Source organism: Hippichthys cyanospilos, chromosome 14, assembly GCF_059441005.1.
Source record: "Hippichthys cyanospilos isolate Australia breed blue-spotted pipefish chromosome 14, RoL_Hcya_1.0, whole genome shotgun sequence".
In the NCBI taxonomy this organism is placed as follows: Eukaryota; Metazoa; Chordata; class Actinopteri; order Syngnathiformes; family Syngnathidae; genus Hippichthys; species Hippichthys cyanospilos.
Window position 1 is genome coordinate 10746669 of NC_142382.1, and position 26428 is coordinate 10773096.

Genomic DNA, 26428 nt, shown 5'->3' on the forward strand with positions numbered 1-26428 from the left:
GTTTTAAAGGAGAAGCCTGCTCTCTAACCTCCCAAAACCTCACAGAATAGCAGATGGGCTCAGCTTTGTGTGTCTTTTTATTAGCTCTCCTAAATCAACACTTAACAATGCATGCAAGCGTCAAGAGAATTGATTTCTTCCATCTACCGGTGCCCTGAGGTGGGTTAGAGATTTGCCGAAGGGTAAAGGGTGAGAGTAGATGGATAGACAGAGTTAACTGATTTTGACGCGGCTTCAATTTTCTGCCTGGGAAGCACTGTACACTTGTCAAAGCCATGAATGTGGTGTTATTTTTTTCAGCTTTTATCAAGGACTTTCACTTAAGTCTCACGAAACCTTGCTTGTTTTGTAATTACATTGCAGGAAGTAACATTTGGCATTTGGCAAGTTACTTCAAAACTGTAATGCATTAAATATTATTTATTACCGTCATTTCAAATCAATTAGTTCAGTTACATTATTACTGTATTTGAAATGTAATACATTACACTACTATTGCATTGCTTTTATATTACTCTCACCACCGTAACTGGAAATATGGATTTGCCATTCTAAATTATTACGCTCATTGCACATCCAGTGAAAGATTGGCTTGAGTCTAAAACCAGTACAAATCTAATGTTTTGTATTGTAAACCTTTAAAGACAAGATACTAAATCTTTTTTTGCGTATTTTAATCCCTTTATTAGCTTCACAGCATAATGATGCATCATTTATACTGGAGGCAAGCACAGTGCATTTCACAATTTCCATGTTAATATTCAAATACAACCACTTTCTGGTTAAAAATTGCATTGTAATGCATTTCGTTACTCTCATTTGTAACGAGTACAACATTACTATTTTTGTGCATGTAATATAGTACACTATCGCTCTACAGCAAACAGTAATGCATTACAGTAATTACATTACTTTTGTAATGCACTACTCCCAACACTACATTTGTCCGCATGTAGTCATATTTTGTATAAAAACTAGATTGTGTTTGTGTTCATGCCTTGTTTGGAGCGTTTGCAATCTGCAATTTGCTCTGTGTTTCTACGTACGGAGATTGTTCCCTTTGATGCGATCCTGGCAATGATCCTGGCACGTGACAATTTGTTGACTGAAAGTTTTATAACTTTTGGGATGTAAGGCCCACTTGACATCCTAGACTCTTTTTCAATATGTTTTTTTTTTTTTCAAAATATGAATGGACAGCGACTGAGATGTCACATAAGGACACTTAGTATGAATGAAAAAGGTGGTCCCCAAATGCCTTCTTCAAAGCACTGATTTATAATTACCCTGGCCAATTTGTTATCATCTGCCAGTGGAGCTCTGCTTGCAGTTCCTTAGAAAAAGTACTTTGCACATTTCTGGTTGTTCCTTTCCTGCACGGATTTGCACAAGTCAGTTTCTGCCTCCACCATGTCAAGGATAGTGCAAGTCGGCTGTGTACACTCCCTCAACTGCGCAACCCCCCTGTTCGTAACATCAGTGTTCGCATCTGTGAAAATACCAACATAGTGTAACCCAGCATTGTTAAACCATGATACATGGTAGACTTGTGCTTGGCACAAATCTCGAGCCCGTAGTATTTCACTTGATTCCATATTATACTAAATCTGTCACTGAGCGGGCCACAGGGCCCGTTTGACTTTTGCAGGAAGGATTTATGTGCATTTGTACATCCTGTTTCTTGGTTGTGCTTTGAATCTGCTCCCACCTGCTGTATAAAACAGGTAGCCAGCACAGTAAATCTTCAACCAGCAGAAGTTTTGCTTTTCTTTATACTGTACTGCCTTTTGGGTCCAGTGTATTAGGTGTCTAGTGGGTTTGATGTATTAAGTGGCATTGCATTAGGGCACTGGATTATTGTTTCCTCCCTCCTCCTGATCACCTCCGAGGGTCCACAGAGCAAAGGCCTCATAAACATTTATGTTTGGGCTGTGAGCTTCTGTCTTAGGCCGTGACTCCGCTGGGCTAGAGCCCCATGCCCCTTTATGCCTCTTAAGAGACCCTGAGTGTGACTTTGAACGAGTGTGCCTGTTGTATGCGTGTTTGTTTGTATTAAAATGTATGTTCTCGTCTTGTAGAATTTGAATAGGAGGCTGACAGCTTGGTTTGCCTCCAGCTTCAGGAGGTGCTTATTTTCACATTTGCTGGCTTCACATCTGTTTTCATGCAGAGACACTTATCATATGTAGATTGTGTAGCTGTGGGTGCCAGATTCTCTTCAGCTGTTGTTTTCTCTCAGCATTCGTCCCCAAGAGAGAGGAACACCCTAGGGAACCCTCTTGCAACAGAAATAACAGGACACAACTTCACTGGACATTGCCTTGAAAAGCCATGGAATGATGAGAGACTTCAAATTCAAAGATAGCAAAGTTTTAATGTCTGTAGGATGTTCACTTGAGCCTTATTTAATCATCTCATATGGTTTGGATTGTCTTGGCCTTGATTGGCGTCTCAGAATACACAATAAAATGAACACATGCTCGATCTGCTTGCATGCAGACCGACTGGCTCAGTCTGAACAAACATGGGAACAGAAGATCACTGACGCTTTCAGTAAACATGAAAAGCATGTTTGTGTGTGGACATTCTGTGCGAAGACTTACAGGAAAACTATTTTGTGTGTTTTTTTTTTTTTCATGCTGCAGGACACGAGCTATGCCGCTTTTCTGTTTGAGCAGCTCCACACATCTGGGCGCAAGGAAGGCGCTGTCACCTGCTGTCAAGTGTGCTTCACGCCTCTCCATCAACTGAAACGGGAGGCTCTGCAGACTCTCAATGCTCCCGTCCTCGCCCTCGGCCCAGACATGCCGGCCCTGCCCGCCTCTTCCTTTCTTCCGCAGCCCTCCAGATTTGTTGTGTCATCCTCCAGCATCCATGCGAACCAACTGTCCAAAGGCCAAACTGCCCCACAATCAATCCTGCCCTTGGAGGAGCAGCCTAGGGGCCCGTGTTGGTCCAAGAACCCCTCAGTCCTGTCAGGTCCAAAGACCAGCGTCCAGGTGACTGTAGCAGGAGGGCAACTCACTGGATCCTTGAGCTCGGTCACCATTCAAGCGCAGCAGTACCTCGAGGGCGTCTGGAGTATCTCCAGGGTCAACAACTTTCTCCCTCAGCCTAAACCGGTATGTAATTCCTATACTGTGGAGGCCAGTTCATTGTCAAATTCACATGACTTACTATTTACTTTCGCCTGATGAGCTGAAAAATTTGGTGTCTTAATATGGCTTAATCTAGAATTGAAGGTGAATGACGTTTGATTTATTTGCTATAATGGTTTGTATCCCCTGATGTGCAGTAATGCGCCTTATAAACGGGTGCACCCAATGTACGTAAGAACATTTGGAAAAATAGACTTAAATAGATGGGAAAAAATTGATAAATGTAATATTAGGAATGACACAAGACACACATCCCATGAGACAAGTTGTCCCACGAGATTAAGACCAGGAGAAAGACGAGTCGAGCTTTTTGCAAAAAAAAATCATATAAAATAAAGCCTCACTTAAATTTTCTAGATTTCTTTTTTTTAATTGAGGAGACTGCAAGAAAATTAATGATTTACTTAGATAAAGCAGACTAATTTTTCAGCTGCAGCTAAACGTTTTTCTAATACTGAATAGAAAATGCATACATGTCCTGTAAGCTGTGGTGTATGGCAATTTTTTTTGGCAGTGCTTACAAACAGACTTTGTCTTACCTGCTAGTATCCTCCCTATTTTTTATTTGTAGGGCTGTAGATTTTATGTTTTCAGGAGTCAATTAGAACACATAATTACATATTTTTTTTGCTTTATGAAAAATAAAAATAAACTCAGAAGACCAAATAACACATTTCCACCTAATAATGCATCACCAACTTTTATAGTAACATTTCGGTGTATCTTTTTTTTTTTTTTTTCCTTACGAGAAAGCAATTGAGTCTGGAATGAAATTACAATACCCTATATTTTTCAGACAGTAAGATACACTTAAAATATTGTGATTTTCAAAATAAATAAATAAAATACCTTACAATCAAGTGTGACTTTTGTTTAGCTGTCAAAATAGGTGAATAAAGTTTGACTTTTTTGCTGTACTGGTTACTGAAAGTGCAGTAATGCACTTTATACGTCCATTTGAAAAAGTATTAATTTTCTGCAGCCTCTCAATCTTTTATTAGTTGTCAAAGATTCATGGTTGTTTAAAGTCAGCGGTCATCATGCTTGTCATATGACAAGCTCATAAGCTTTCCAAATCAAATCATAGACTTATTAGTTAATCAGGCAACATTTTATAATAATACTGATAAATATAAATGGAAGGTCATGGCAAAAATATTACAATACATGTAGTGTATATAAAGAAAATCAAGCTGTTTTTGAGTTCTTCATAGCTAAGGGTTAGGAGACAAGTCTTCAAGTGGGATCCTGGACACAACCAAAACATGGGTGTACATAAAGAACCAGATTAAATTTTCAAAACCAAATCTTTCAGAATGACAAAAAGCCACAGAAGCTCTTGTGTTCCACTGCACCTGAAGGCAAGAGCTTGAATTCATAATTCCCACTCGGCTCCTTTGGTGTGGAGGCCATGCAGTGTTGTAGAGACAAAGAAGTATAGACCCTCTGTGTCTATCGTGCGTGCACAGTAATTCTTGTGTTTGGAAGCCGAGGGGCCAAAGCAGTCCCACACTGAGCACATTTTAGTACTCCTTGGATCTATTGCCATTCTTTGTTGAGAAAAAGCACTATTTATATCTGGAATAATTGTTGTACTTCGTGGAATTGAAACTATCTGGGCGCCTCTTGAAATTTGCACTCCTGGCACATTGACTTCTAAGAGTTTAGCTCAATTGATTCCCAGTAGTTTTGTTTTTAAACCAGCAAGGCCAAATTCTCTTAAATCCTGACTTAAAACAGGCCACCAAATTTTTCTAGTAGAGAATAATAAGATGATTCAGAAATAGAAATCCTGTCATTATTCTGGCCATACCACTCATGCAAGAAAAGAGTAGCCTCTTTTGACTCATTGTGTTTCTGGCCCAACAGCTTGCTGCTGCTGGCATTGCATGGCAGCAAGCCACAAACTTTGAATGATTTTTATTGTTTCCTGATCTGGATAGTAAAAAAAACAAATTGCACGGATACCATCATTGTTATTTGGCCGTCTGCCCAAAGACGGCTGGGATAGACACCAGCAAGCCAGCCACCCTAGTGAGGAGAGGCAACTAATGAAAATGGATGAATGGATGGATTAATATCATTCCTGATTTAGCTATCAAAACTTTCAGGTATATTTTGAATGTCCTTAACGTCTTAATGTAATTCTATTGAAAAATCAAATTTTGCAAATTTAAATGTAATCTAAATCTATAGTATGCGTAGTCTCTGTGGCTGTTAGAGTGACCTTTTATGATTGAAAAGTGGCCAGACTCCATTTTATGTTGATGAAAGCAACATAAAATGGACAGTACTGTTTCCACCTGATCACAATGGCATCTCATTATTATTTAGCAAGGAAAACTCACTTGTTGTGCTGACATCACTTATGAAGGGCCATATTCTTTTGATAAAAGTTGCTATAGACTTGGTATGGTATTATTATCTTTGTCATAATGGTCATGTATTTGTCACCACTTACATTTTTATATTTTTATCACCTTTTTCATATAGGTTCCAGTATTCCCTGTTGTGACTGGTTCTTTCCTTTATGTTTCAGTTGTCATATGATTGATATCTGATGCAAAACATTCTCAGTGACTCATCAGAAAATCAGGCTCTCAAATCAAGCTGTCTTCTTAGTTTCTTTCAGATTCTTCTGAGTTTTCTCAGTCTAGTTTCCGAGTCTATTTATAGAGTCTAGTTTTCAAGTCTAGTTTTAGTCTAGTTTCCAATGCTTGATTTGAAATCATTCTTATTTATTTATTTGATTTTGTGTGTAAGGGCATCCTGCTTTTCCACTTCCTCGTATATTTTTACATTTTTGCATCCAAATTCTGCTGCTGACATGACAAATACCAACATGGCAATTTCCTGAGATAGTTGATTCCATCCATCCATCCATCCATCCATCCATCCATCCATCCATCCATCCATCCATCCCAGCTGGCTTTGGGCAGTGGGTGGGGGACACCCTGGACTTCTAGCCAATCGCAGATGAATTAGTCTATTTCTTATTACCAATGGAATATGCAGAGAACACTCAGTGTCACGACAAGTACTGGCACAATCCAAACAGATCTGTCATTGGAGAAAAGCGGTCGTGTTTTACTTTTATTCCAAACCCCTCCACTACACACATACGCGCACGCAACCACACATACACACACTAACACATTTTTCTCATAGTATTTTAGAGTCGCACCTCCATTCGTTTCCATTAGCCGTAGAAATCACGGGAGTGTGACGGCCCAGATTAAGTGGACCTCTATCACTTGGCCGGTGAAATCTGTTAACCAGTGAGATTTGAGGTCACAGGAGAGCTCTGCCACATTGGCGAGGACATCAGCCACCCTGCTTATCTCATACTTGACTCTCAAAAAGCCTTTTGTCATTTTTTTCCCTTCTTGCCACTCTTTCACATACCTTCCCTTTTCCATTAAGGCAAATCTCCCCAACTTTGTCTCACATCTTGCTCCATCTCTTTCATGTTTGATGGCAACAGCCCCCCAAAAAAGGACATCAGACATGGGTTAAAGGGTGGAGGGCCAGCTCCTTACTGTTTGTGCGAAAAGCTCCACTGACACGGCCTAATTACCTGACAGGGGGATAAATTGAACTTTTCAGCAAGAGTAAGGAGCCATTCTGGGTCCAAGGTTGCATTGAGCAGCTTGGCTAAGGGGCTTAAGTCCTCATTCTCAACACCAAGGGGAATACTCTGATGCACTCCACTTGTAGCCAGCTGTCCCTGTGTGCTTGTGAAATTTTGGCCCCATGATTTGTAAAACTGATATCTAATTGGCTCAATCTGTGAACGATTTGATGAGCCATACAGGTCCGCTTCCTGCACGGCTGAATTTGAAGTGCTGCAGCTATTCATGCCAAAATGTAATGGTCCTACTTCGCTGGCATTGGCCCACTTTCTAACAAGCATGGTGCTGACTGTTGATAGCTCATTTACCCTTTTTTTCCACCGCATATTTGAAGGCTCGAGTTTACATTCATAGGCTTGACCTTCGCACGTCTAAAAGCCACATAATATCAACATTTGACCTCCAAAAATACGCTAACAAGCTCCAAAGAAATGTGAAATTGAAAACCCACAGTGAACAGTCTGTGCTAGCCCTCACCTTTGAATTTTGATTGTATTATTCATTTCATTTAATCGTCGTACAGTATATGCTTTTAAAGGGGGCAGTGGCAACATTTGGACGGACAGCCAACAAGCCTGTTTGGTAGTATTTAAGCTCTAGGTTCCATAGTGACATGTTGTTACAACATCACGCTCTAAAGATGTCATGCCTTCTTAGTTTCCTTACAGGTCTATTTTCCAAGTCTAGTTTTGGGTTACTTTTTAAAATAAAACTTATAATCTCTGCTCATTGCAGTTGTTGTTAGCGGCCGTTGATCATTGTCCCATAAAATAAGTGGCTCAAATGAAGATTAAACTTTGTTAAGGTCGTCTTGTAAGGACATTGGTTAAGAAAATGGATGGATGGATGGATGGAACCTCTGATGCAAAACTCCCTCAAAACATAATAATAATAATAATAATAATAATAATAATAATAATAATAATAATAATAATAATAACTCCATGCAAATTGCAGGATTTAGGCCAAAACTTCCTGGTGAAATCTTCATTTTTTCAACAATGTTTATGAATGGTCTGTCCATACAAGTAGGCGTAATTATTACTTTATTACAAATAGATCCAATCTAAAGTAGTGAACATTGCTTGCTAAATTTGACGATGTAATACTCATGGTAGAACAATCTTGCTATTTTTGTGATCTCTTGAAAAGATGTTTTTGGAGATGCCAGAGAAAAATAATCATCATTTTCATATAGAGGGATTTCTGTGTTTTTCCATGTGGCCTTGTCGAGCTGATGCATTGCCAATTAAAGTCTTATGTTGCATTGCAGACTGCTAGGAATTTTGAAATACCCCACTCAGAGAATGGGCGAGCCGACATCACAGTATTCCAGTTGAAATCAAACTTAAATTAAAGCTTGGTGACCTCCAAACATGTGTGTTTCTCACTCAGCATTAGAGGTACACTAGAAATGACATGTTAACAACAAACCTCTTTTTCGTGGGCCAACTTTGTTCACTAAAAGTAAAAGCTTAACAAAATACCTTTACAAAAATATATGATGTAATGATCTTTCTTTACAGCGTTCCTCCGCTGTGGTTTCATTTGTGGTGTGGCCGTTTAATTACATCTCCTAAGTACGAATACAGGTAGAGCTACAGTGTATGGAAGCTTTGTGTAGTTAATTACATTTTCTGTCATTAGAAATATAATGTAGGCCATTACTTAATTATAGTGGACTACAGGCCACAGCCACTTCAATATGGTGTCCAGAAACGATGAATGGCAGCATTGCCGCTGTTTGCTTTTTTTCGCAGTCAAGCCTGCTGACTCTAGCTAAGCGACGCTGGCTGCAGCATCTGTCCGTCCATCTGTAGCAGCGCTCAATCGGGGGGGGAGTAAATGGAGTGGAAGGAGGTGCAGATTGTGGTCTTTGCTCAGTGTCTATGTGCCAACAGGCCCAGAGCTTGGTGGTGGACGCCAGCAGAGATGTTACAACCTCCGCAGCCCCGCTCCCCACCCTAAGCAGCAGCAGAAGCAGCGGTACCAAGAGTAGCACCTTGACGCCCTGTCACCTCGGAGGCCCCATGCATACGGGCCTCCCTACCCCCATCACCAGCGCATCCAGCTCCATCACACCCTCGTCATCTGCCGCGGCCTCCTTCTTTATCAGGTGAGCACCATCCCCAGGCTGTCATTCCATTGTTGACTGAATAGATTAAGACGTTGTTTAAGGAAAATGTGCATGAAGGACAGGCATGCATGCAAACCGAAGAGGAGATTTGCACAGACTCGCCGCCCGCCCTTGAAGATGGTGGTTCACGGTGTTAACTTTAATGTGGGGTGATGTTGTGGCCATGGTTGAATGACGGCATGCGGTGGGATATGCTCCATCACAAAATGAATTGAACCTTCAGTTTACAGGCACCAGTGCCCATGAATAGATAATAGAATTACATCATTTGATATGATGAGGGCGAGTCTCACGAAGGGACTTAAGGTTAAGCTGTGTCTTGTGCTGAGGTATTTCATGCTTAACCCCTTGATGCTAATTTTCGCAAATTTGCATCAAGCCCCTTCCACGCCAAATAATACCTCGGAATCTTGAACATACGTTCCTTTCTTTTGTTTCTTTGGTCAAATGGGAAACTACGTCTTTTTTGGACTCTTTTTCGTCAAACTTGCATACTTGTCGCTAACATTAAGTAGAGTGCCGATGACAAGTATTTTTGGAGATTTTTGATGGATGGCTCTTTGAAGAAACATGCTCACTCTCGACACTTAAAGGTCAATCAACCGGGCGTGAATCTAAGCAAACTTGTGTTTTGTGTTTGTAATGTGTGTGTTTCTTAATTCATCATATTGTGTTTAAAAATAGTATGGCGGTTATAAGGGGTGCAACGCCTCAAATAACTCTTGTATCTAGGGCTGCAACTAACAATTATTTTGCTTGATTGGATAAAAAACTAAATAAAAAAAATGGAACATTGTTTAAAATAATAGTTAAAAAAGTACAATTCAGTTAACGCTTTGGTCAAGAAACAGTAGACCAAAAAATGTGTAAGCAAAAATAATGATTGTTTTCCAATGTGACTTGAATTCTTCTATCTTGGGTTAACTTAGATAATGAGTCTAAGTTCAAAAATATAATATTTACTTACTGAGAAGTTAAAATTTTGAGGATTTGGACTAATCTAAATGAAAAAAAGTTATCTTAAACTGTAATTCCCAACCTGTGTGCCACGCCACATTAGTGAGACATCATCATGTGAGCCAGGAGAAATTATCCAATTAGTTTGAAAAAAAATACTATTTTCTGTTTCAAAAATGTTAATGTTAAAATGTTAATTTGTCTATACCTACCACACATTAACATTCAGAGCAGTCAAATGCCCTTACACTAGATGACAAAAAGTACATTGTTAACAATGTAGTTTATGTATGCAAGTTTTGTAAGTGGCGTTCCATGAGATTTTTTACCGTGTGAAAAGTGTGCTTTGGTCCAATAAAGTTTGGGGAACACTAATCTAAACATTCAATCGATTAGTAATTGATTCATTATTGTACCTTTTGTTAAATCGATGAAAGAATCTCCTTTATTGTGGGAACAGGTGTGTTTTTTCTTATTATTTGATTTGATTTTAATTGTTGCCCAATGTCAGTAATTTGCATTAGATCTATATATTTTATGTGCCATCAGCATCTACTTTAGGGCAAAGAAAAAACACTCACATTTTTAATTCTTGAAAATAATCTCAGGCGTTAAGAGGTTAATTTACATTTCTTTGTTTTTTTTCTTTCACTTTCTCAAAATGCTGGCTTGTTATTGTAATTGAAGCTTTGGCTGCTTAATGAGGCTGTTGAGTTTCTCTGCATCCCAGAATAAGACTGTTTTCTTTTGTAACAACCATCCTAGTGAATACAAGTGGATGGAGGGTGCAGCGTGCTGTGTTGTTGTCACTGAAAGATTCCCTGGCAGGTTGGTCAGTGCATACATTCTTCACTCTGAGGGGTGCTTTTCTCATAATGAATTTTGGCAATAGGGAAGCCTGCTGAGAATGGTGCGTGAGTACTATTGTAGGTCTGCACCACATGACGCAGACGAAACCAGGAAAGGAACTGTGACAAGAAGCCCATGGGACATCGGCAAGGGGGATTAGTTTTTTTCAGAAGGGATTGTGTGGGGCTTTGAATTTTCAGGGGAATTCCAGGTCCACCTACTTCCTGTGCATCTCTCGTTTTATTATAAAAGCAATGGCCGGGACAACCCAGGTGTGACGTAGGCTTGATTCCTGACACTGATTTATATGTTGTCATGTTTATGTTGGAGCGGACCACAAAAAGATTATAATCGTGAGCAAGTTCTGGCCGGACAGGGGGAAAAAAAGAGGGTGAGGTGAATCTGTTTTTTCCGCTGCAGCAGGTCCTGGTGGGTTAGAGGAGGTACAGATGGAAGGACAATGAAAGGTCCCACCTTTTATTTGATCCCAAAGATAATTTGCTTGGCACGAATCTGGTGTTTAACTTGGCCCGTGGAAGTGTTACAACGCTTGAACAACATTCCACACATACGGAGAAGGGTGTTGGAGATGCATTGTTGCTGATTTGAAGCTTCCTGAGCCTCTGCAGCTGTTGTGAACGACCAAAATATTATTGTAATCATTATCTCCTCCTTGCTGTTGTTGTAACATCCTAAACGCTGATTAAAATTGAACTCCTCCGTGTTTTCGCAATGATGAGGGGAAAAGGACAATACAAAGAAATTAGTGTCCTTTAGGTTTGAGACTTGATTGAAAAAAATCCACAACTGATTAGTATTCTGTTTTGTTCTGGACAGATACAATTAGTGGGATTTGTGTGCAAATCCGCAGCGCCGGGATGGTGAGGCTGAATAATCAAACAGTTGCTGGCTCCTTGGACATTTGTTTGACATTCACCTACAACATTTCACTTGCAAATGAATTTTTAATTAGAATACGCTCAGCTTCAGTTGGCCTGCTCTTGCTTTTGTATTCATGTAAAAAACAAACGTTGGGTTTTTCTTTGTGAAAACAAGTCAAACTCTTCCTGATGAAATGTCTTTTCCTTAATGTATTGTTTACTTGGAATGTCATTACCCTGAAGGCCAGCAATTACAGTTTCTTGCATGAATCAGTAATGCATATTCGGACACCATGTTTTCATTTTTTTTTACTGTGTAAAGTAGGCGTATTTTAGAGAAATACAATCTTATTTTCACGCCTGTTCCCCTCCTTAATAATTTTGCAAAGAGGCTTAAAAACCAAGAAGACACAGGGTCAGTAATGAGCAATTAGACTGACTCTATAGTTGCATGGAGACAGGAAGAGTCAGGGGTCAAACACTGCCTGGCTGCTGTGAATATCATTGTGTGTGTGATTGTGTGTGTGTGCGTGCATGTACAGGTAGGGGATGGGGCTAATGAATTTAGAGCCGTGTCTTCAGCTGACTAGCACGGTAAGCACTGATTGCCTTGTGACGGAGCATATGATTAGTGTATTGACACAACGCTGTGTAATAAAAGCAGGTGGAGCTCGCAGCAGGAGTGAAACAGTGGAAAAAACGGCTCTCTCTCTTCCCATATTCTTGTTCCATTAACACCCGCTGATTGTAAAGGTGTGTTTATTACCCATAAGGCCCACAGGATTTCTCAGTAGGGAAGCTACAAGGAAGAAAGGACTGTTCAGTTTTCAGTACATATGTATTTTTAATACATAGATGAATCCCATGAGAGTCTTGAAATCTATTTCTGTTTGTGTGTAGTCCATGTGATGCTTGGCAATGTAATATTAATCATTGTCAAAATTGGCAGAAGTCAGATTAAATATGGTGAATTTCTGTATTTCTCACAAATACATTCCAGACCAATCGAATGAAGGTGAAATGATGCAAAATATAGACAATGTGAGATGATATCAGAAAAAGTTTATCCTCTTTTCAAAGTTTTCCTTAATACAGATGCCAATGTGAAATAAAATTATTTGACTGGCAAATACATTGAAATACATGTTGTTAGAATTCAGCTTATAAGTACGTTGTAGTAAGATCATATAATAAGAGCATTAACAAAATGTTATTTAATTCGTAAATGTTATAGATTTATTATGTCCATTCTGGATTTTTTTTCTCCTCAGAATGCCGCAGGATATGCTCATACACATATATAATATATATATATATATATATAAATATTTGAAGTATATAGCCTTCAAGTACATGGAAGGCTTCCTTGCCCATGTGCAAGGAAAAAAGAATGCTGTTTTAGTATTTAGCCTACATGAATGTTCAAACGTATTGACATGCACTGAATTTACAGAAATTTTATACAAAATTAATTTTAAAAAAAAGCTTTTTTTTAACAGAGCAGCAACACATACAATTTCTATATTAAATATTCTTTCGAAGTTGTGGAAACAAATACATTCAATGAGCAATGATGAGTCATGTAATTACACTGCCCCTTTCATCGGATTTCAGTGCTGCCTGCTATCTATGCTGACGGTATGTGACTGAATTTCGAGATATTTCTATAGTGTAGGAAGCCACAACAAAACATCACTAAATGATGCACCACTGTATTCGGAAGTTTTATTGTATAAACTTTGAATTCAAACCAGCACATGAATAAGTTGCGGGCTGTACAGACTGCGGAGGTGACATCAGTGTTGCAGGGGCACGGCTGGGACAGCTGTTTGCTGGAATGTGACCCTGGAGGAGTGTCAGGAGGAAGCATATTTATTGTACCTGCCCTGCAGCTGTTGCCCAGGTGAGTGTTCTTTGATAATGACTATGGTTGTACACAAGGAATCTTGTTGTAATTGTGGCAGAGGGCCATTCAGCCGGCGTTCTCGTGCACGCTCACTTTTGTGCTTTTGTGCCTCGGACGGCTATGAGTAACCATAGAAACACATCATTGGCTTTCAGAAATGAAATGTGACTGAATTTCCAGTGGAAGTTTGGACATTTTAAAAGGTCTCTCCACATCACTAGACTGTAATTTAGTCAGATGAAGGGGTAAGCATCTCTCCATCTATTAGAACTGTGGTGAAATGTTAGAATTTTTGTTCCTCTAACCGTAGTGATATATAGTTGTAAGGGCGGTAGAAGGCTTCATCACGTATTATGCAATTATATACACTACAGGAACATATTGACCGGGACATACTGTACCTCTTTGACGTTGACATTTTTTTTAATGGGAAAGAGTGGAAACAAGCTTTGGGAAAATGTAAAATAAGCACTATGGTCAGTCAGAATGCTTAAAATTGACTCACGGGTTCCCTTTTTTTAAATGGGTGCCATTAAAAGTGTTGGTGAAATGATCCATTTGGGTTGGGCCAAATTCATTTGCATCAGTCAGTTCGTGAAAGGCTCTTTTCTGAGCCACTGTTGCTGCCCAATGCACATATGTCCAGAGCCATACGACGTTGGAATTGTGTGGAAGAATTTGAGAACATAGCCCCCAATCCCATTAAACACCTTTGGAATAAACTGTAACAGAGTTTATGAGCCAATATGAGTGATCTTTGACCTTATAAACAATCTTCTGGATGAATGGACAACTCAAAATAGACTCAGACTTTCAATTTTACCGAAGCTCTTTCGAGAAAAAATGATGGGTTATGGGTCCAGTTATTATTGGTGTCACAGTAGAATGTCCCAATACTTTTTTTCATACTCTCCTATACTTTCATCAACTGATGTAAACTCATGTTGACGAGATGTAAAAATAAAATCAAATGAGGGCAGTGCTGTTTGGCTAGCTGCAGTGTGATTGACAGTAGAGATCATGACTTCGGACAAGTAGGCGGGGCAGATTATGTGGCGGGCAGAGATCCGCTGAGTGAGTGTGGACTCACATGGCTATGATAGCAGGACGGATCATTGCGCTCGCAAATGATGTCTTTCGGAAAGCTAGCTCGGGCTCGATTCTAACAGCATCAGGAAGCGGGGATAGAATATTAGATTCAACACTATGGGAGTCACGTAAGTTGCGTTCACAAACATCATTCATCTTATTTGTCTTCATTATGTCCCTGGTATGTTTGTGGTCTAATTTTTCCTTAGTTTCTTGTTTCTGCACACCGCTCTTTCAATCTCTCCAAAATATGTTTCTATCTGCCCTGTCCCCCTCTCTCTGCTGTGCAGTTTTGTATAGTTGAGGCTGCAGTGTTTGCTCCCTGGAGGTGAGAGGCTAATGGTTGTGTTGTCAAGCCACCGCAAGATGGATTCCTCCACTGGGGCAAGAGTGTGAGCAGAATGTATAGCACAGCAGAAAACACACTACTGAAATGCTGGCTCTCTTTTGAGATGCAACTGTAATGTTAACACAGCTACCTCTCAATCGCCTGACAAACGAGAACTGATTCATATCCATCTGTTGATGGCGAGCACACATGCCCTGGGCAGCAAATGGTGCAATCAGAAGTATGGAGTGGGTGGAATTTGACTTGCTTTGCTTCCTCTGCTGTATTTCTTTTTTTTTTTTCACCAAAACACTGACTGCTATTTTACTGCGATAATCAGCATGCCGGAATTAATGGCGGCTTACCGCGTAGCGCCAAACAAAAATTGCAGCTCCAACTGAGGCTGTGCTTGCCCAAATACACACATGTGAGTCCTTCCAAGCCCATCTGGGCTTTGCCAAGGCTGACGTGTTGATGGCAATCCGGCTGGGGTTCACCGTGCCAAGGACAAATCCTCCAACAACCCTCTCGTAGTAGCTAATCATCTCACAGCTATTCATGTTTCTCACCAAACACTTGCTACGGGGGCATTAGCTGATCATTGTATAGGTAACTCCTATTTACTATGTTCTGAATTTGATGTATACATTCTGTGAGAGTACTCCTTGCTTGGATAATATGGTGAGACCGTTTCTTGCCCTGCAGCAGCAGGCTGAGGCACGCTATTGTGACGGGCAGCAGGGTATCACTTGCGCCTGTCATCGCCAACCTGCAAGTGAGAACCAAAGCAGAGGATTTGGTGCGGCTTGCGTGAGCGCTCTCTCCCTTGTTCACCCAGATAAACCACTGAGTCAGTAAGTCTGTCTGGCCCACTCACATAGCCTGCAGAGGGTGGAGGGCTGTCTGACAAACAAAAGATCTGAAGTGCTGACGTGAGGCTATGTGCTCACCCCTGGTCCACGTGGAATAAACCCCGCGGGGAGAGGAGGAAGACGCAGCTCTTGATAGATTCTTTTCACATGTGGAATCAGAAGACTTATGTACTCGCGTGTCACCTAACATAGGGATGCCTTTGTCTCATTATATTAGCAGAGGTAATAAAAACTTCAGTATATGTGGTCGGTTTAACGTGGGAAGAAAAGGTCAAAGCGTTCGAACCGCTCCATTTCCAGCTCACAGAGCATTCACAAGTCAATTGAGCAGTGGATCAATTGCCCAAGGGACTGCATGATTAGTACATAAAGACATGTTTCTTCCAAACAATCACAAGTGGGCGCATCAGTAAATTTTGCCATTTGTCATCCATCAGCGTTCGAGCCAACCATCATTGTCAGTCCGTCACTATTGCATGCCCAGCCAAACTGTCACCGTCGGCCTGTCACCCTTATGTTAACCAGAGGTGTGTAGTTCATAATTTTTTGCTGGTCCGTCATTTACCGTCCGTCGGTATATGGACCCCCTTCCCTCATCATCGGTTTGTTGTTTTTGTAAGTTTACCCAAACTTTACAGGTAGCCCTGCCTGTAAAACGCAAGTACTGTATTTTGGGTGCAGCCCAGTACCAGTTGATCCATGGACTGGTACTGGGCCACAGACAGGTGGTTAGGGACCTCTGTACCAGATAATACCGCTTTTTTTTTTTTGAGGGGGGGGTTAAAACTTCTATCTTGCATTTCCTGGCTAAGAGCCGATCAGAGTGAGTCACTCTGGGATGTGCCCACTGGTTACTTAAACGCCCTCACATCCTTGGCATCCCAGAATGCTTTGCTCAACTATGTGCAAGCGATTTATTGATTCAAATCATATTTAAAAAGTAAAATAACAAAAACATCTCTTCATACTTAATTCTAAACATTGCTCTTTAGGCCAGTACACTGAATGTGTGATTCAGTGATGATTCATGATTATGTACCGTATGCATTTCAATTCCGCTCTTTTGTTGTTGATTAAATACAGTTTATCACTGTCACAAGCATTCATAGCACAGACAGGAGATTTACTCCAGTAAAAAAACAATATATTACAGAGTAAAGCAATTGGTTAAAAAATAACCCCCATTATACATCCCAAAAAATTGGAGCAGCCTCTTTTTCACCCCATTTTGTTTATTTTTGACCCAACTGTTTTTCAAGGGCAGATCTCACACCTGTGGGGCTAAGGGTTAACATCCAAACTGTTATGGTATCAGTCAGTGACAGGTGTGATGCAAATACACACTGTTATCATATAGTGTGAGACTCTTTCAGGATAAGGTTGTGCTAAGTGCTTTAGTTGATGCAAGGGGGTATGCACATGAGGAGTTGCATGACCTATTATGTGCATATGCAAAATAGATTCCATTGGCCTCTGGTCTCCAAGGTGCTCCCTGGCTTTAATATGGTACCATTCCCTGAAACAAATGTGGCTCATGACACACTTCACGCATCATTGCTCAGGATGCAGCATCACCATAGCCTTCTGTTCCCTATGCATTGCTAATAGCTACCTAATCAGTGCTTGTCGATTTATTTCCCTAAATGTTTCTACCTGGAAAACATACACCACATGTTTATCAATGGGAAAGTTCCAGTTCGGATTTCCACTGAGGGAAAGACTTTTGTCTTGACAGGCCACTCACCATTGAACTCCTCAGCCAAGGAGGAGTACAGCTAGCAGGTAACAACCACCCCTGTGAAGGTCGACTTCAATATAAAAGCATGCTGCGGCCATTACTGTGACATCTATGTCATATTTGGTGTGTTTATTTTAAAGTTGTCCTTCGCAGTGTGCTGTTGGCACATAATGTGATTCGTGATGTAATTTGTTGATGCTTCCTTGGCGTACTCACATGGAAGGGGGCAGGAAATGGATTTGTTTTATTTATGAAATAGATGTTGGGGCATTTTATTTACTCTGAATTGTAGTAAATGAGAAACTTGATTCTTTTATTAATCTTTTTTTTTTTGTCAAGCTCTAATAAGAACACTTAAGGGTACATTGTTTTTTTCTCATAGATAGTCATTATCATACCTCCGATGAAAACCCATCAAGTCTTGTTCAGATATTGTGCAGTGTCAAGCCTAAAGTTGCAGTAAAGCTTATCCCCACTCCTTTTCTGAATGCAGGATTATTCTATAATCCGTTCACGACCCAATACGTGAGAGCGGACTATAGATGCTAAAAATCCCATTATCCCCATATACATTACGTGGCCTGTGTTACACTCTGTGTGCTATAGGATCATCTTCTTGACTTAATAATGTGCTTATAGTACAGCTCTTCTTTGATGTTTGAATATTCCACGTTTTATCTGCTACAGTATGTTCAACTTGATCTTTCCACATTTCTAATCTGATCTGTGACCACGGCTCACTCACTAACAGCATTGCTCCATGGTGCTGACTTCAACACCTGAATTGCCTATTAATGCAGGTATACTTGAGAGATGAATAAACACATGTGATCCATCCCCTCACCTTCCTGCCTTGGAGGCCCCTGGACCCTCCGATTAATCACTGAAATTATCTTAGCAGTCCGCAGGCCACTTTATTGTGATGGCCTTTAAGTGGACATTCAAATAAATAGCCACTGGGTGTCTCTGGTTGCAAGTGATTAATGAAAAATCTAAGTGGGGCAGAAACTGTCACTTCCACAATCATCACATCCCACTCGGTATTATTCCATTATATAACATAAAGATATGAGCATTTCAAGTAAAAAAAAAAAAAGTGTTTTCATGTTTTCTTTATAGCCCGCCTCAATGTGCTGCACACATTCCCAAACCCATAAATATTATTCATGCATTGGTGAGGTGAGCAGAGCAGCAATCCTGAGGTTTTCAAGGGAAGGTGTGGGTGGGAATGGCGGTTGAATTCGAGTTCAACATGTGTACCGAGTGTGTGAAGTCATTCCAGATGATTCCCCGCAGTCGCAGAGATCAGCACAACCGAAATAGCTGGAGCAGGGTGTGAATGCACAGGAAGGGATGAAAGCAGCTGTTAATCTTTGTCAGCGGTGCCAGGGCGGCTGGGGGTGAAGGTGAGGTGGTGGGTGGGATAAACTGCAGTCTGCACAACCTAAAGAGAATATGTCTTCATTATCATGTGTCACCCATCAAATGAAAAGAGATTTTTTTATGCCGAGGCTTTTTCCGCCTGCATGTTGAATCAGGTTTGACGTAATAGCAGAACATTTAGCATACAGAAACTAACACAGCGAGCTACAACTGAGTCACTTGTAAACAAAAGGGGGTCAAAAGTCAAGGACTTTGACTCTCATTGTCTTTATTTCTAATTCTTTTCTCTCAGGCAGAAGTTCTCAAATTGGGGAATTTGAAGGCATTTCAAGGGGTTTTTAGCAAATATAATTCGATGCTTTTTAATGAACATTGCATTTTTCGTTTCAATATAAGAGCAAACTATTTGGAATGTGAAGCAACTGTGCACTTTTCCAGCAGACAAGCCAGAATTGAAACAGATGTTGTTACATGACTTATCATCTGAAATCGCTGGATAAATTAGGCCTAGTGATACCTCTACAAATATGATTCAAAAGATTCTTAAATCAGACACAGATGTCCTTGCACTGTTTTTTCAGTTTTTTGTTTTTTTCTCTTCCAAATTGATTTAAGCTGGCTTGGGCTCCTTGGTTATTTCACAAGTGGTACATCATTGGAAACAAAACAAAACAAAACTTGAGACCACTGTTCTGAGGCTTTGAATAGTGTCCTTCATCCCATCGACTGACAATTGAGTCCTACGGAGCTATTGCCCTTTTCTTTGTCTACTCCTCCGTGACCTTATGTTGAGCCTATTTAAGTCCATATTAGTGAAAACAATCAAATGAACTGTAAATAGAACTATGGCCTGTGACTTTTGCCCCCCAATGTCCCTCATTTACTGGTCTTAAGCCCTCATTAAGATGGTTGTCTCGTCAAGAGAGCTTTGTGACCTGGTTTGGATGCAGAGGCTTTACGAGGAAAGCAGGAAATACTTGCAATAGCCAGAAAGTTACAGCAAGGAGGGTCACACATCCACATGGGTGTCTTGAAGTACTCAAATCATTCCCCATGGAAACACAATTCTCATTTGCATTTGAGCGCATTGATGTTGTTACATCAGCTGCAGTAGACATGTACTTGTCACCTTTTGTCATTTTGATGTGTTTATCACCTTTGTTAAATACGTTCCTGTAATGACTCTTGTGACTGGTGAATGCCTTGAGCTATCAGTTGCCATGCAATTGCTATGGGTTTTTTTTAATTTGCTTAATCATGTCATATAGGATTAATATCTGACCATGTTTAGTATCTAGGTTCTAAGTGACACATTGTAAGAACATCAAGCAGAGTCTTTTGCTTGAATCTGGTTTTCCGAGTACTTCCAAGGCTAGTTCTGAGTCTAGTCCCTTAGTATGTTGTAGTTTTGTTGGATTTTTGTGTAGTCTCTTTCCAGGTACAAATCTTCCTCCTCACCTGACATTTGTGTCCTTTTATCTTTGTGTCTTTATTGAAGATCTCAATGTAAAAAGATGATACAAATGGCCATGTTAAGCTTTTTTTTTCTTTCCTCCTTTTAATCTGCCTTTACACCATTCCAGGTTTTCCTGAATATTGATGAGTTTTTTTTTTTTTTTTTTCGCCAACTGCTCAATTTGTTCGTGGCTAGCAAGGGGGTACAATTTTTTGAAGGGGAAAATAAGATTTGGAAGTGCCTGTGTCAATGCCTCAATGATCATTTTTTTTCCCCTTCTCAGGCATCAAATTATTTAGCGCCGCATTGGTGGAGCCTGACTGGCACTGAGCCATAACATGAGAAGGCTCAGCTGCTCTTTCTCATGGCTGATTTTTCTTCCTCTTACTGTAAATGTCGGTGTCTTTGAACGGTTTCTCCTGTTCCATCATCATAATCTTTGATTTATTCATCATTTTTCTGCATACTTTTTTTCTTATCATTTTCCTCTCCGTTTTTCTATATTCATCAGTGTTTTGATGTATCTTGCATGAGCAACTAATGTGGACAGACATTTGGTAGTGTTAACCCCCCCCCCCCCCCCCCCCCTTTTTACTTAAGTTCGAGGTTTTTAGTGATGCATTGTCACACTATCAAGTCAAGCTGCCATGTCAAGATGTTTCCCAGTTTCTTTACGAGTCAAGTTTCTGAGGCATTTTTTCGACTCTAGTTTCAAAATCTGGTTTTTGGTGTTTGCCTTGGATGTGATGCAATGCTTTCATAGTTATGTTTGATTTTTGTGTATAAAAACTTTACTTGAGTCCACACTCTCCTCACGTGAGAAAGTACATAATAAATATTTGACAGGCTACCACAATCCACATCACTGGATGGCCATAAATGGAATTGCTCAAAGTCTAGATGTCAACTTTTTTTTTTCTGCGGTGGTCCAGTCCAAGCCGGCTTCAAACACATCACGCCATGCACGAGAGACCTAAACCAGCACAGTCCAGTTGCCATCGCTTCATTGCATTTGGAGTGAATTGACCTGGATGAATGAGAATATCCACAGGCACCATTTAACATACAAACTATGGTCCGTTTTGCATTTACCATCCAAGGTCAGCCAGAAACAAAACACTTGGCAAAATCAACGATTTCTTCTTCAAGGTCTTGGTCAACAAGTTTGGTACGTGCTGAAGAGGTTATTACCCAACTAAGTGGACATCATGTTTTTCATTGTCCACTTTAACTGGGATTCATTTATCTACTTCCAAGAAGTCTTAGTCTGGAGGTGTTTTTTTTCCCTGCGTTTACTGACACTTGAGATATTGCAGGCTATGCACAAGGCAGAGAAAAAAAGGGAGACAGGCATTTGGAATCTTCCATGCTTGGGAATGATCGGATTCATTTGAACATATCTTGAGCTGCCGTCATTCCAAAATGGTTGGAAAGATGTGTCTTGTCTATGTTTGCTTGTAAAATATCGACTAATGAAAGTGAAATAACAGATGCTTCCCACTTTGTTGAACACTCCAAGGATGAATCGTTGTGTTTAAGATGTTACGGTCTTAGACATTGTTTTCTGTGAATTAGGAAAAGGAAGAGGAAGTGAGAGAATAAATGTTTATACTGCTGGCTGTGATTGCAGGTGAGCCCTTATAAGGGGGATCATAAAGCTCACTACACATCACATCAAAGATGTGTGTCTTTTCCCTTTTGTCCATTACCTCCCAATGTGCCGTTTATTTATTTATTTATTTATTTTACTAACCCAAAACATCAATTTCATTGCATACCTTAGCTCATTAACTGCCAGCCCAAGTAAAATTGATCCATCCATCCTTCCATTCATTTTTTATTGCCGCACAGAGCGTACATGGGTCAGTTCATGTTACTGGTGATGTGGCATCATGGCCGTTTGCTAGCACAGATATGCCGAATGTCACATATTTGGAGAGGAACCAAAGTAGTGACCGTCGTTTGAGAATAATGCATTGTTTGGTACTATCCTTTTTTTTGTGCTTCATTTATGTTATTCTGCGCATCTTTGGGCCAAAAGGTTGTTTGATCGTGTCAAGGGCAGCCCATCAATAAGACAGCGTGTAGCGATTTTAGCTCAAGGGAGAGTTCCTTTTATTGATTCTCCAAAACACAGCACCTCACCTGACAGACTAGCACACATCCTCCTCAGTCATTCCTGAGCATCTGTTGATATGGCATTTTGGCAGCCTATCAACAATCTAACAACACGCTTTTATGAGCCAGTAGAACATTTTTTCACAAAATCCAGGACAAATAAGGGAATGTCTCTAAATGTGAGCAAGTCTGAATCATTGTGCTGTGGTCATTATCACTGCACAGTGGTATGACTGGCTGCAGCTCAGCATTTCCATCTCCTCATGAAGAGCCATGCTGAACAGCTAATCAGCTGCACTGTGAGCATGTGTTGTGCACAGTCTGATATCGCTCTCACCTGTCTGATCCTTGCATGTCTGCAAAAGAACAAACAAAAGTGAGAATCACCAAAAGGAAATGTCAAAGATGGTAAATATGGCCAGCGTGGTAATTAACTCCAAAAAAGGCCTACCTGAAGATCAGTACAGCTGCTGTAGGGAACAAGGTAATGGGTGCAGGCAATTAATGATTCTCTGGGCCTGAGCAATTTCTCTTGTTAATTTGACAATGGCTGGCGCCATTGCTGACAGTGGGCAAAAGTGAAGCTTTGAAGCGTGGGCAGGCCAAACATTGCCACTCGGCTCCTCTCCGCTCCTTTCTTCCCCACAAGAGAAGCCACAATCCTGATGCTTTTCCTTAAACAAAGAGGATTTTTTTTTTCTTTACATCCATCTTATATGCAGCAATCATTATCTGTCCCTGAGGTCTGTTCAGTAGGAGACAGTGATAAAGCTAAAATGCTATCAGGGCACTTCCAACTGTGACCGTTCCCAATTATGACGTCATCTTGACATATAACACTTGAAACCTCACTGAGGGGAGATGCATTAGCCTAATAATGACTGGTTAGCCTGTCAGTGTGACCAATGTTCACATTAGTATTGTCTTCCATGTGGATGCTTGGCAATCAGGACCCGACAGGATACAGCGGAATTGGAAGCATGTGGCAAAGCGTGAGGAGAGCGACGACTCCTGCGCTTTGAAATAAACCCCAGAGGCAAATTAAGTTGGACACGCTTCAAAACAGCACGGGAAAACGTGCGCAGGCTTGGAGGATGCTAAAGGTTACGTGATACATCAAACCGCTTCATTATAATTCTGTGCTCGGCAAATAGGTAGGTAGGGGTTGGAATTTTTTTCTTTCTTCACTGCTTCCATAGCCAATCCATCCAAGTTCATAAGAGGGGCACTGTGTCAGAAAGGGCGAGAGAGAGCGCATATTTGTACTGAATGTTCTTTCATCTGGCGGCACTCACACTCACTCTGTCGGGCGCTCTCCAACAAGACTGGTTGGTTGGAGGCCCAGGGAGCTCCGTGCTAAATTGGCAGCCCGGGGAATACTGGGCGCAGTCGCCCTGACGCTCGCCCACGCGCTGGCTTTCATTCTCCTTTTTCTACCCTTGACCGTTGACTGACTCTCATTCTCACGGTCCAGCATCAATCTGTCCCTCGATGATGTCATTCCTTCAATGTCTTTGCTGCCTTATTCCTATTTAGTCGTAGAATCCATCTAGGTCAGGGGTGTACAAGCCATGGCGCCGCCGCCATTTGTGGCCCGCTGCCGATCTTTATGCGGCCCGTGGCATATACTAATAAATTGCGACTAAAAAAAAATGTTGTACATACATTAGGTCTTTTCTAAATATGCAATGATGACAGTTAATTGCTTAATATTAATCAACAATGTTTCCTTTCACAAAACTGTTGTGAATCCATTTATCTATCCATTTTCTATAGCCGCTTATCCTCACAAGGGTCACAGGCTTGCTGGTATCTATCCTGAACCGGTTGGTGTCCAGCCAATTGCAGGGCACACAGAGACGAACTACCATTCACACACCCAGTCACGCCTAAGGACAATTTAGTATGTAGTATGTAGTATGAGTGTGGGATAAGATCATGGATTTTTATATGATTTCCTCCTCTTTCCTCTATCTTATGTTACAAATTGATAGCATATCACATTGATGAACTGTATAAATGGTAATCTTATGACAGATTGCTCATGTTTTGGTTCTGAATGAAAAAATGTGATTTTCCTGCTGCTCAGTGCTGGTGCAGATATTTTCGGGTGTGTTACAGGGTCACTGGAAAGTCCAAAATCTTGTAAAACACAAAACAATTTGCCTCATGCAAAGATGTTAAGGTCGCAGCCCGACCAATTGCAATATACCACGTATCTAAAAAATTAATCGTCACAGTCATTTTCTATTATTCGACTATAGTGCTGATACCTTGAAATAATACCAAGTATCCTTAATGTCACCCATTACCAGTTGAAGTAATAGATAAAAAAATAATAATAATAAAGTGACTTGCATCCTTTGATTATTCTGTATCTGGCCCTTGGAGGTGAAAGTTTAGACACCTGTGATGGAGTTGCTTCTAAGTACAGCCTTACTTATATGCGCATCTAGTCTTTTTGATTATTAACACCTCATTGATGAGACCCTGCAACAAAGGCAAAGTACAAATGTGCATATAATGTAACTAACCACACCAGCACACTCACATGCATGTACTGTAGGCATAATAACCAAATCTGTTTGAAGTGTGGGACCCTAAAAGAAGAGAGGGCTCTCCTGTGTGCATTAAGTATTCATCTGACGTGCAGTGGGGTGCACTGCATGCATGTGCGCTCGTTGGGGTTATAGGAGCCTGTGTGTGTGTGTGTAGGTGTGTGCGTGCGTGTGTGTGTGTGTGTGTGTGTGTGTGTGTGTGGTGTGTGCGCGCGCACACGTGTGTGCATGTAGAGAAAAACAGTACTCCCAAATTGCGCCGCAAGCAGCCAGCAATCGAGTGAGCTGACACTCCGTCTGGCTGTTGAAGGGAAAAGGGGATGGGCTGGGAAAAGAGAAAGAGGAGCGAGAGCAAGAGGGAGAGAGAGCGTGAGAGAGAGAGAGAAACATAGCAGGACAGCTGCCAGAATTTCTCCGCTAGTAGAAAGAGTGAGAGGCAGGTTAAGAATTCTCCTCATTCTCAGGCAGCCCGTGGAAATCTCGCCGCCCAGTCAGGCATGCTGATTCCTGCATGCGAGCAGTACGGACTCTGGGAAGGAGGTGGTCTTCAGAAATCGGCAGCTCAGCCTCACTACCACAGGGGATTAACTATGCAGCCTGTGATGTGAATACAGAATGGACGTGAATGAAGGGACTGAGAGAAAAACTGTGTGGAGACTCTTGCTGGATTCCTGAATCTTTGGACGGCGGCTGAACTTTTTCAGGGAAAAGAGATGGAAAGCTTCAGAAGTGTTTTAGTGGTGCGTGAAATGAGGAAATGCTCAGTCTCATCCTGACCCCTCATTTCCTCCTTCCTAGAAACCCCGCGGACTACCTGCCCCCCTCACTCAGTGGGTACTCTTCCCATTTGCCCATTCTGTTCTTTGCTTTTCCCCCCTTTCAATTACGAGGTCGCCCGCACCTCCTCCTCCCTCTCTGCATTATCTTCCCCGTGCGAAATCAGGTGGACCCTCTATGATTGCCATCAGAGTAAAAAGAACCCAGGCGCCCCGGCTGGCCAACGTCCTCGCCCTGCTTCATTCTCCCCAGACTGTGTCAACATATCAAATGTTCAAGTAATGGAGAATGCTGACAATATGGACCGCAAAGTTGAATTCTATCACTTGTTTTTGCTGACTATGAGCATACTCTAGATAATGGATTGGAAAGAGCTGTAAGTATACGTTCCAAACATTCCCTCTAACTTTATTTTATATGCAGTAAAAATGCGAGGGATTTCAGTCTGACACCCTCTCCTTACATGCTTTGATCATTTATGCTATATGGCACATAAACCAGCATCATAGCCACAGTGTTGGGAGTGAACAGGTGGACAAGCTGTCTGTCCTCACAGCTCATTTTCCAATGCCTGATGATGGCCAAGAAA

At 41.0% G+C, this 26428-nt stretch overlaps 1 protein-coding gene across 1 annotated transcript in view; it reads left to right on the forward strand.

Moving 5' to 3' along the window:
- kif26ab (kinesin family member 26Ab) overlaps positions 1–26428 on the forward strand; it is a 78078-nt gene that overhangs the window by 29332 nt on the left and 22318 nt on the right. Inside the window, exons 3-4 of the mRNA XM_088433629.1 lie at positions 2646–3122; positions 8692–8906. Coding sequence (XP_088289755.1) covers positions 2646–3122; positions 8692–8906 — 692 coding nt within the window. The remainder of the gene's footprint in view (positions 1–2645; positions 3123–8691; positions 8907–26428) is intronic.